Here is a 12,583-nt window from a genome sequence, read left to right as displayed (position 1 = left end):
CTATATGTTAAAAATTTCTTTCTCCTCTTAATAGAAGTAAAGAGATGGGGAGGAAGGAATAAAGGATAGGAAGAAGGAAGGAGGGAGGGAGGGAAGAAGGAAGGAGGGAGGCCTGAGAGAAGAAAGGAAGATTGGACCCGGTTTTTGAAATACATTGTACAGAAAGCCTAAAGAAACCAAACAGGAATGACAGCTTTTTAAAAGTAACTTATTTAATTATATACATTAAAAAAAGCAAGCTATGCATAAAGATTTGCAATTTCAATTATAACCCTGGCTCCATTTTACTATGTAAATTAAGTATGTGTTCATTTTAGTTGTTATGTTAAATTGAAAATAAAAAATTTAAATAAATAGTCCAATACTAGGAGATAAGTGCTGGTATCTGTGGAGATGTTTTATGAGTTTGAAATTCTAATTTCTTGAGCTTAATAAAAGATGACTAGAAAATTATTACTGACAAAGACTTTTCTTAAGCTTCACACTCAAAAATGTTTAATCCTTTGTTTACCTATGCTCCTTTGCTCTCCCTTTCTTCAAATTTCTCAACCAAAGCAGCTAGCTGAGAGAACCAGTCTGCAGGCTTCATTCTTTCATAGAACTAATGACTGCTGAAAACCTTATAGGGGAAAGAAAAGATCTTTTCTAAAGAGAGGAGTATTGATGTCTAATGTTCACGATTTTTCTATACTCCTTTCCTCTAAATGAAGCTGGTGACAAATTTTGCAATTTTTCTGAGCAGCAATAACAGAAGTTTATATTGAGATCTGTGCTTTGTATACTTCCCTTGATCTTAATCTAATGATAAGGTGATTACTGGCATAAGGAAAAGGCTCTTGATCTTTATGTCAAGACTCCTATAGATATCTTTTCAAAATGTTTTTAAATGCACAAAATAAAACACAACAAATTACAAAAGAAACCAATTATAATGAAATATTTATCTATATATTTAAAATAATTTCATAGATTTCAGGTAAGAAGCCACCCACTTATCAATGCAGATCTGTAACCTTTTAGTTAGCAGTTTGAGGGTCCAGTGAATGGACTGTAGTTAAAATGACTAGAATTCAAATACAACCTCAGACACAACCTAGGCAAGTCACTTAACTTCAGATTATACTAGCACTTACTCCCCAGGACAGTTGTGAAGATCAAATCAGCCAAGATTTGTAAACTGCTACATCAATTACAACTATTATTATTTCACTTTGTTTTCTATGATCCTAACAACTGTGAGGTAATATCATTATTACCATTTTACAGATAAGGAAATTAGCCAGGAATTTGGCATATAGTTGGTGCTCAATAAATAAATTGGTTGTTTGGGGCAAATCATTTTAATCCCTCTCAGCTCCTAATCAATTATCAATATTTATTGAGCACCTACCAAATGCCAAAATCCTGGCTAAGCTCTAAGGATACAAAAAGAATTATTTTCCTTATCTGTAAAATGGTAATAATGTAACAGTTGTTGTGAGGAGATAATGTGTTATTCAGTGTCTAATAATCTGAACTTGTATCTTCCTGAATTTTCACAACACTGCGCCACATACCTCTCAAACCCCGTAAATTGCTTCAAGTCATAAGAAAGTTGCCAAGGTTACAGAAATATTAAATAATCGGTTGCAGGTTATTCAATTGTACCAAAGGTCAGTTCTCTAATCCACTTAACCCCAGATAAATCAACCACCATTAAGCTCCTACTAAGTGCCAACCCCAAATACAAGAATTAAAAAAAACAACAACAAAAAAAGGCAGTTCCGGCTACCAAAGAGCTCAGGACTGGGGGATGGGAGAGGGAAAGGGAAAAGGAGAGGGAGGGGAGGAGGTGAGTGAAAGAGAGAAATGGGCGAGGGAGTGGGAGAGGGGGAAGGGAATGGAAAGAAAGGAGAATGAAGGGCGGAGGAGAGTGGAAGAGAAGGGGGAGGGGAGGGGAAATTCTTAGGGAGTAGAAAGTGTCATTTTAGGTATCTCCACAACCTACACAGAAGGTGCTTAATAAATACCTATGGACTGAGAGCAACTTTCCCACGGCTGCTAGATGCTACAGCGGGGCCTCGGTGGCTTTTTTGTGGGGGGAGGCGTTCTTCCCGGAGGCAACACCAGAGGCCCAGCACGGCGGGCACCCCTCCCCCCGTCCCCTTTTCCCCCATGGCAGGGCGCCCCTCACCCAGGTGGGACATAGAGTTGGTGCCGTTTCCGTAGTGCTCCTCATTGTAGATGACCACAGCCGAGGCGTTTCTGCGGGCTGCGTTGAGCACCTTGTCCTTGAAGGTGCAGTCCCCGCGGGCCACCAGGGCGATCCAGGGCTCGCGCCTCCCGGACGTCCGTCCCCCGAGAGGAGGCACGTAGTAGCGGGTATCGGGCGCGCAGCCCTTCCTGTCGCGGCCCGGGGCGCGGGGGATGCCCACCAGGCCCTGCAGGCTCTCCTTGGGCGAGTTGTCTCCGTAGCGGCCACTCTCGGTGGCGCCCTGCACCGTCGCGTTTGTCAGCGGGTCCACGTACACCGTGCTCACCAAGGCCGAGTACCATTCGAGCGCCCGGCCTCGGGCCCCCGGCAGCTCGCACAAGGCTAGAGCCAGCAGGACCACGGCGCTCCCGAGGCCGCCGCCATCACTCTGCCACCGCCGCCGCCGCCGCACCATGGCCGCGCCGCGCTGAACTGAGAAGAAGGAGGCTGAGGCAGCGGCAGCGGCGGCGGCAGGGCTGAGGGGACGACCGGGAGGGGGGCTGGCCCCCCCGAGGGCGCCCCGAGCACGAGGCTAGAAAGGAGGAGCGCGCGCTCTCAGGAGGCGAAAGGGGGCGGAGAGGAAGGGCAAGTGAGGAGGGGGCGACGGGACGTCAGCTCCCGCAGGTCAGACTCTAGCAGCTAGGAGGTTAGGTCTCGAGACGGAGGCAATGGAAGAGGAGGTTGGGGGCGGGAGGAGGTGATAAGAGGAGGAGCCAAGTCTCGAGGGCCACTGGGATTCGTGAACATATAGGTGGGCGGGTCCTGAGGGGTGTGTTTTGCCGCTCTCCCGCGCTCTCTCCCTCTCTCTCTCTTTCTCTCTAAGAGGGAGGGCAGACTCAGTGAGCTGGACGTTTTGGTGACCTGGGCATGGAAGGAGTTACTGGGAGGGAACCCTAAGGTCTGCATTTATGCGCCTGCGGGCTGCATTTCCAAATTCCGTCACACCCTTCTCTTGATTTGGCCAACTGATTGGACCTAGGTGATTATGGCGACCTAGAATTAGTTCTGATGCTGGAGTTCTTAACCTTTCTTTTGTTTCTTGGACTCTGCAGTCTGGTGAACTGGGCTTCTCAGAATAAAATTTTAAAATCGATTTAACGAACAGGTGAAACTTTGGATGGTCTCTCTCTTAATGCGAAATCTTTGTAGAAATGCAGAGGAAAACTTGATTTATCACTTGTTTATTTGAGTATATGATTTTGAGTTTTTGTTTTATAAGATTACTCTTACAAAAATAAATAATATGGAAATAGGTTTCCCAATGAAATTGCTTGTCAACTGGGGGGGGGGGGGGACGGGAGAGAGACAATTTGAATCATATAACCTTGGGAAAGTTATGTGTAAATGTTACTAAAATAAAATAAAGATAAAAATTTTTTTAAAATGTGAGCTTGAGAGCAGAGTCTGTATTTGCTTTCAATACAAATATTTTATTTGTATCCCTAACATTTAGCGCAGTAATTTGCAAGTGAGCACTTAATAAATGCATTCATTCATTCATGCATACTTACCTGCATAAAATACATAGGATTACAAAGGAAACCAATTATGTTAGAATAGTTGTTTTATATATACATGTATTTACATATGTGTGTATGTTTTTAAGTTCACAGTCCTTAGGTTAAGAATCTGAAAAACTTTTGGGAATGATTTCCTCTGTCAGAAACTGTGGATATATATGTGGTAGTCAGAATTTAAACCCCTCTTCAAGAGACACATTGACTCTTAAGATTAAATCCTAGCCTCATAAAATGTTAGAATTGAAAAGGATCTTGGGGTTGAAGGTCTGCAGATAGGAAAACTAAGGAAACTTGAAAGAAGTGACCATATTGCTTAAGGCTTGAATTTTCATGTTTTAATTCAACTGAATTATACAATATGATTAAAGTGCCTGTTGAATGAAGAGAAATGTGATCCAATCTGGGGAGTTACAAATATTAAATAATACAGGAACCCTGCTCTTATGAAATCTATTGGGGAGGGACTATAGGTATATAGATACACACATAGTTAGGACCTTGAGATTAAGTTCATATGAAAAAAAATCGAGATAGATGGTTATATGTGTGTGTGTGTGTGTGTGTGTGTGAGTACGTGCATGATTTATCCTTGGCACCATACACAGTTCTCTGGGTGGTAGTCAGTTATTAAATATTTGTTCAGTGAACAAAAGATCAAATTTTGCCCAAGGACACAAAGCTAGTGGCAATGTAATATATCCAGAGGCAACAAAGTAGATCATTTTTCTAAAAAAATTCCAATCTATAAACATTTTAAATCTCTATGTGCCAGACCAGTGCCTGTTAAAAACAAAAAAGCATCAATAAAAATTTTATCTAAAAATTATTCCTTTAGTGATATTAGCAGAATCCAACCACTGTAGATTTTTTAACTGGCATACATGATTGGCATAGTAATCCTAAGGCTTGCTTCTGAATTAGGAATAGGTTGAAGTTCCACTTAAGACAAATTCTGATTGACCCTAACTTTTCAAGGCCTTCATTTAAGACTATACATTTCAGAACAGATTTACTCTGATAAGAGACCATTTCCTCCCAGTGTCCCTAACAACCAAATCACAGGTCAGACAAAACACCAACAATCTATACAACCAAGTAAAACTGATAACTGATAACATCTGATAAGCAGTCTTATTCAGAATTTTTTAAGGAGCAATAGTACTTAAACCAAAAGTGATTGCATAAAATGGGGCTATTTGTCACAATTTAGCAAATCCTTTCTTGCATCATCCAGAAACAAGTCCATCAGTTCTTAGAAATGATGATGTCTGAGAAGATGTCAACAAGTTTCTCCTCCACCCCCACCCCAAACTCCTTTGAAAAGGTAGGGACTTCCCAAGTCTAGAACACTGCATTTATTGTCAGATTTTTTTTTCATTGTATTGATTGGTTTTACAGATTTCTTTTCTTCCTCCTTTTCTTATAAAAATTTTTTTGTTATATGAGATACAGAAATTTAAGCCACATAGTACAAAAGATATCAAAAAAGTTTTATTTAAACAACAGCAACAAAAAAAAGAAAGGGTCATACTTACATGTTATGACCTCCAGAGTAAGTTCGAATGAAAAAGAAGTCAAAGATGTGACAGTTAAAAGGAAGACACATCGCTAGAAATGAAAGCTTCTCCCTCATGGCAGAAAGCAACATGTGTAAGACAACTGGCCAGAAGGGAAAAATTATTCCAATGCTTCAGAACAGGTCACTCTCTGATGTGGAGCTGAATATCTTTGAAGGGAGTTTGTTGATTTATTTTTCTGTGATGACTTTTATTATTATAAGGGAGTGCTTTTTCTTGACTGTCCTGAACATCTTAAAATATAATTTCCTCATAAAACCTATTGCCACAATCTATACCATATCCTGACAAAGCAGTTCTATTTTAAAGCCAAGTTAGTAAGATGGGTAAAATTATAGCTTCTTTAAAGTTGTATACTAGCAACATGGTCTTTTCTCTGACATCTCATATGTAACCTATAATGTTGAATTAAATGCCATCAAAGAATACCTATGTGGCTACCATACATAGACTGGATTCTTTACAAGGTTGAAATACATTGCTGAAAAGGTGGATAGAGCACATAAAACTCGCTTGGTTAAAAACTCTCTACAGCTACATTTAAAAAGCTCATCACATTTCCTTCTGGCTGACTCATTTTTACATCTTTTGATGAAGATCTTCTGTCAAGAAAAGTGGATGACTATGTCAACTTTAGGAGTCCTTAAGTCATCTCTCCCAAAACCTCTTTGGGGTGGGCCACTTTTTAAACCCTAGTCTAGAACTCTTTCTAGTCTATAATCTAGTGAATTTTGTTAAAACTTTTTTGGTTGAGGTGATGATATTAAAAAAAAAATCACTGGACTGGATAGTCAGGGGACTTTAGATTCTAGTCTAAGTTCTTCCACTCACTTTCTAGGTAACCTTGGGTAAATAACTTCCATAATCTCTGGGTAACTGTAAAATGAGACCATTAAATTTGATAAATTTAAGATCTTTTATGACTCTAAAATTACATACTTTTTCTTTATTGTCCTCAGCCATCTCATCAGTTACCAATTCCAGTTCTTTCTTCCTTTCTTCCATTCTTTTCTTCCTTCCTTCCTTTCTTTCTTTTTCCTTTGTTTCTTTGTCTCTCTCTCTCTCTCTCTCTCTCTCTCTCTCTCTCTCTCTCTCTCTCTCTCTCTCTCTCTCTCTCTTTCTTTCCCCTTCATTCTTTCTTAGAATTGATATTGAGTATCAGTTCCAAGGCAAAAGAGAGGTAAGGGCATTTTATCCACTAAGAAAAGTAGCTGCCCCAAAAAAGTATTCTTTTGATGAAGATCTTCTGTTAAGAAAAACAGATGACTGTCAGCTACAGGAGTCCTTCGGTCATCTCTCAGTACCCTTTTGGTGTGGACCATTTTTTGAAACCTAGTCTAAAACTCTCTCTAGTCTGTAATCTACTTTTCTGAACATTCTGAACATCGGCACATCAACTCTAAGATTAAATCCTAGCATCACAGAATGTTAGAACTGAAAAGTTCTAACCCTGCCTTCAAGAGGGGTTTAAGTTCTGCCTATGACACATACAGATGTATCACTAAGTCATTGATCTCTTCTTTGTGGAACACAACTTTCTAAGAATTTTATGATACAGAGGAATTATAAATCTACATTGATAGAGAGGGTTTCCACACTGGGCATTTCTGATCAATGAAATCACCTCTCCCCCTCCAAAAAAGAGATTTTTCAGAGATTCTTAACTGAAATCTATGAACTTAAAAATATATACTTTTACAACTGTTCTAACATAATTTAGTTTCCTTTGTAATCCTTTGTATTTTATTTCCTTAAGTAGGTATGCATGCATGAATGAATGCATTTATTAAGTACTTATGATGTGCAAACTACAGTGCTAAATGCTAGGGATATAAATAGAATATTTATAATGCATATGAAGAATGTGTCATCTCCCTTGTGAAAGAATAGTCATTCTAACAGCAGGCCTGGACCAAGTCATAGGAGCTGAGTGGGCAGGGCATGTCAAAGTGTTCTCTATGACCAATGTCACAAGGCTGATTTGACTACTTCAAAATAAAACAAACTGAAACTACTTTCTGGTGCTTTATAGATGTTTGAACTCATCTTTTTCCTCCTCGCCCCATTCAAGAATAGGTCTGGACTAAAGAGTCGTTTTTAATCATTGAATACATTTTCCCTTTCACCCTTCTACTTGCTCCCACCCAAGCCTCTCCCTGCCACAAACCCAAAATATTACCTCTCTACTACATTAATTAATAGCACCAGCTTCTTTTTCAGCATCTTTGCATCCAGAAAAAGTAAATTTATTTGCTGTATGCAGTGCCCTCAAGGAGCCTACAATTCAGGGGAAGGTAAGAAATGCAACCTATACACAAATAAGTATAATTCAAAGGAAAATTGAGGAAGGAGAACACATTAACAACAGGAGTGGTGGCATGGTGAGTCAAGGAAATCTTCACTGAATTAAATTTTAAGGGAAAATAAGGATTCTAAGAGTTTTCTTTGATTATGAATGCTATGAACAGCCTGTATAATTCCATGGAATGCCATGTTTGAGGGCTAATTAGTAGTCCAGCTTGCTTAGAATGCGAAGTCTGTAAAGGGAAATATCATGAAGTAAAGATGGAAAGGTAGATGGAAATCAGATTGTTGAGGGCCTTAAATGCTAAAGAGTTTGCATTGTATGCTATAAATAATAGAGAGACACTAAAGGTTTTTGAGCAGGAAAGGAACATGATTAAGAGTATTTTGGAATTTTATGACTATCAAGATGTTAGATTAGGCTCTTTTTGGATGCCTCTTTAATCCTTTAATCTCAAAATAAAGGAATCCTACATCAGTTGTAGAGTTACTATGACTAAATCTATAGGAGAAGACAGAACATTCAAATAGGGTAAAAATGCTATGAATTAATACCAGAGGAGATTACTATTTAAAGGTCTCATTTATTTTCCCTTTTCCATAAGTTTCTATAATTTTTAAGCAGTTGACACAAATAAACTTGTGGGCTTGTGCCCAGGGTCCTGTCTTGAGATCTCTCTCAGCTAGTGTGCCTTTTGTAAAAATGGAGACTTGAATCCAGGACTTCAATCCCCAGAAGTCCTTGCTCCACTTCCCCAGAATGCCCTCTAATCTCACTGAAACCTCATCTGGGCCAAGCCAGATGGGGTATTTAACCTGGTTGTGAATAGGCTCTGCCCTCTTTCCTACTTCCTCTTCAGAGCACATGTGCTCTCCACCTAGCAGGCAAGATGTGAGTGGTCGTGAATAGGCTCTCTGGGCCTAGACACGTGCTTTTCTTACTTGTGTTTTCTTTATATTTTAATCTTCAATAAACCTTGTAAAAATATAATACTCCTTGCAGAGAGAAACTAATTTCTACTTGCTTCAGTTCCCCAAAAATTTTAATCTTTACACTTTGCCCAAACATAATAGTAAGGAACTGGGATCATTAACCCTGGATGTTACACAGAGCAAGAGGGTCCAGTGACCCTCCCCTCCTTCCCACAGCCTACAATATTAGTAAATTAGAGTATTCTTATAGTTCAAATATGAGGATCTACTCAACAGTAAAGGAAGTAGCTAAAGAGTGAGAGATAAAAGAACACCAGAAAGAGGTTGAAAAACTTAAGGATGAAGAGAAAAAAGTCTCAATAAAAGCCCAATCCACAGACAGATAAACTAATAGAGGATACTAAGAGGAAGAAATTCAAGCAAAAATAAATTAAAATATACTTAGCAGATATTTTAATCTGAAAGTCATTGAACTGATAGTGCCTGATGAATGATAGAATCTTGGGGATCCCACCCTTTCCCTTTCAGAATGAGAAGGAACTCCAAAATGGTTCAAAAGAGAAATAAAATTAGTTGAATAAGAAATTAGGAATGAATTTAGGTCCCAGATTAGAACTGTTAACATACAAAATGGAACTCCCAATGTCGAATTAAATCAATATTATATATGTATATAAATGTATAGTATTATATTTACATAATACATACAGTATATATTTACTATATAATACCCAAACAGAGTCACAGTATATAGAGGTATAGGAAAAATCAAATCCATGATAAAAAAATCTCTAAAGAAATAAAAGCTATGAGAGAAGTTTACTAGTTTGGAACACAAAAACATTGCAGTGAGTGAACAAACAAAATGGAACATGATAAGAACACTTCAGGAAAATAAAAGATCACTTTCAAATGGGAGGACCAAAGAAAGCTTTATGGAAAAGACAAAATTTGTGCTGGATCTTAAAGAATGAGGAGAATTGTGGTCACAGTCCATAGTCACTGACAAAAATAAGTTCCTTCTTAAACATACTTTCTATAATAATTATATCTTCCATTTATATAGTATTTTATAGTTTAGGGGGCACAATGAATAGAGTGCTGAACCTGTAGTTTAAATCCAGCCTCAGATAATGTGACTCTGGGCAAGTACCTTTAACCTCTGTCTCAACTTCCTCATCAGTAAAAATAGGGATGATAATAGCACTTACCTCCTAAAGTTGTAAGGACAAAATAAGATAATGTTTGTAATGAGTTTTGAAAACATTAAAATACCATGTTAATGCTAGTTATTAAAAAGCACATTATCTCTGCTGTCCCTAATAATTACCTGTCCATCTAGGAAGATAAATATTATTTTTACAGTGGAGGAAATTGATTCAGCAAGGTTATGCTGTTTGCTTAAGGTCACATGGCTAATAAGTGGTCCATCCAGCACAACAGCCCAGTTTTTAAAAATACCTAGTCTAATGTTCCATATCTTTTTTTCTGCTGCAGAATCTATAGACCTTATTTCATCAAAATCAAACTTCTCAGTTCTTCTCCTTACCAGCCCTTCTTCTGACTCTGTAAACATCTCATATTTCGTCTTCTTCTAGAGACATTGACTTCAGTCAAGTTCATTCGTATCATTTTATCATTGATCAAGAGTTGGAAGGTGCCTCAGAGACTATCTGGTCCAGCCCCCTCATTTTACAGGAAACTCCAGCCAAAAGAGGTTAGCGACCTGCTCAAGGTCATACAGATAAACATCAAAGGCAATATTTCTTTCCTCTGTACCATTTTGCCTCTGATATAATTCTTTTTCTATACAGTATTCATTTCTGTCTCCTTGTCCTCTGCACTGCCAATTCTAATACACTATTTATTCTCCTCCCTGAATCATCCCTTGTTTTCTCTGTCTGTGTGTGCACAAGCAATTTTCTTAGTAAAGGACCATAAAGGTAAAAAAAACCCCCAAAAACAAAGGATAATTAATATTGACTCTAGAGAATGTCTGAACGATAATTAGATCATTTAGTATGACATAAATTGACACAAAGACAATTTAAAAGCAATTGGCTGTCCTGTGTTCTCAGATTAAGGCCAGATTGATTCTAGTATGGTTCCTGGGAATGGTTCCAAAGATCCTCAACTGAGTGAGAATCTGGTAAAGGTTATAGATTTAAAGGTCAAGTGTCTAGGAGTAGAGATATGCAAAGCAGAATGTATTTTGACATCATGCACAAATTATAGACTATCAAATCCAAATGCAATAGGAAGTTCCCTACTCTAAGCCTTCATTTTCCAGATGAGAAAACATATGTGTGTGTGTGTGTGTGTGTAATGCATCTTATTCCTGGATTCTGTATTTGTAAATTTGCCTGCTCACTAACACACTAAAATCAAGCTTCCAATCATTTTTGTAGCTATTTAGTGGACATGAGAAATTTGAATTCCCAGAGGTGTACTTCCCCACTGCTGAGGTCTAACCAGATGACCCTTTGTCTTCCTTACAGAGGAAATACATGTATTAAATAAGTGTTGTTCAGGCTTGATTTATTGTGCTTTCTTTAAACAGAAACACAAATAACAAGGTTAAGTATTGATCAGTTGTTGAAAATGTTGTGACCAATATACCAACCCTGTATTTCCTAGGAGTAATGCTTTAGTCTTCACTATTCTAGTGTTTGCAGCTCCTTTATAGAATAGAACTATCAGGAATGACTAAATGAAGACAATCAACCACACACCCTGTGTGTGAAGGACTGTGCTCTACAGAAACAGATAAACTATGAAATTGAAGTAGTGCAGGGAGAAGGATTAAGCTCCATGTGTTGGCAGAGTAAATATATGTACTTATGATTATACCTTTTGAAGTAAACATTCCTATGTAAAAACTAACCTGACTGGGAGCAGAGAGGTGGCTTGGTGGATAGAGCACCAAACCTGGATTTGAGAGGGACTGGGTTCAAATATGACCTCAGACACTTTCTAGTTATGTGACCCTGGGCAAGTCACCCCCAGTTGCCTCGCCCTCAGCACTCTTCTGCCTTGGAATGGATTCTCAGTATCATTTCTAAGACAGAAGGTAAAAATTTAAAAATATAAAAGATTGGGGAATGAGCGAGGCAAAATCATAAAGGATTTTAGGAAGCAGTTCTGGAAACCATCAGTTTAGATGCAACTGAGTTTATGAAGATGAGCATCATAAAATATTTCACTTTTAGACATTAATTTTGTTTGAGTTTATATAGTACTGACTTGTGAATTTCACATTCTTCAATTGTATTGTGATAACTTTATGTTGCATTTTTAATAGTACTAAACATTTTGAACTTCAGTTAAAACTTGTCATGCTAACAGTTAAAAGATTCAGGATCCATTGATATTTAAGACTTTTCTCCTCTATTTCACCTTTTTAAACATTATGCAACCTTCATAAAATTCTAAGTTGCAGTTAGTTTTAAAACCCCAATTCTAAAACTCCATGAGGAGCGTCTTCTGCCTGAAAAACCAGGCCTCCTCTGAACTCCTTAATCTGTAACTAATTTCCCAAATACTATTCTTACTATTCTAGTTAATTACCTAATTTATATTTAAAATGTACTGTCTCCTTTTCTTCTTTAAGATAGAATTCAATTCAGTTGTTCTCTCTCACTGTTCAAACTGTCAGCTCTCTTCAGGGCCTGAGGTGGGCCTGAATTGGGCTTAAGTTGGCCTAAGTTGGCCTACTTCTCTCTTCAGTGACCCAGAGAAAAGCAGCTTGTTTCTTCTTATTGTTGATCTTCTTCCACAGCCTTTTCCCCAATCTCGAAACTCCTCCACACCAACTGTCACTAGCTATTCCAAGTTTTTCCAGAGCACAGATCCACCAGCCTTTTCTCAGAGTCAACAAAACTCCAAGAGTGAGTCAGTTAACATTCCAACAGCTCTTCAGGCCCTGACCATTCTCTTAAGAAATTCTCCCCAGGATTCCAACTGTCTCCTAAAGGTAGTGTTACACTATTTTACCCTATTCCTATTTATTCAGATCC

At 38.3% G+C, this 12,583-nt stretch overlaps 1 protein-coding gene across 6 annotated transcripts in view; it reads right to left on the bottom strand.

Moving 5' to 3' along the window:
* Positions 1 to 2,910, bottom strand: part of RNF149 (ring finger protein 149) — a 58,100-nt gene extending 55,190 nt beyond the window's left edge. For 4 of the 6 annotated variants that reach the window (XR_008913959.1, XM_007501143.3, XM_016424870.2 and 1 more), the window contains exon 1: positions 2,174 to 2,909. Coding sequence is in view for 5 of the 6 variants with exons in the window: in XM_007501143.3 (XP_007501205.1) it covers positions 2,174 to 2,648 (475 nt within the window). In the remaining variant the exon portion in view is untranslated. Of the gene's footprint in view, positions 1 to 2,173 lie in introns of all 6 variants that reach the window. The other 2 variants (XM_016424871.2, XM_007501141.3) reach the window with 2 other exon arrangements.
* Positions 2,911 to 12,583: the final 9,673 nt, after the last annotated feature.

This window comes from Monodelphis domestica, chromosome 8 (genome assembly GCF_027887165.1).
Source record: "Monodelphis domestica isolate mMonDom1 chromosome 8, mMonDom1.pri, whole genome shotgun sequence".
Lineage (NCBI taxonomy): Eukaryota > Metazoa > Chordata > Mammalia > Didelphimorphia > Didelphidae > Monodelphis > Monodelphis domestica.
Note: the sequence above shows the minus strand (reverse complement) of the source record. Positions and strands in the feature narration are given on the sequence as shown.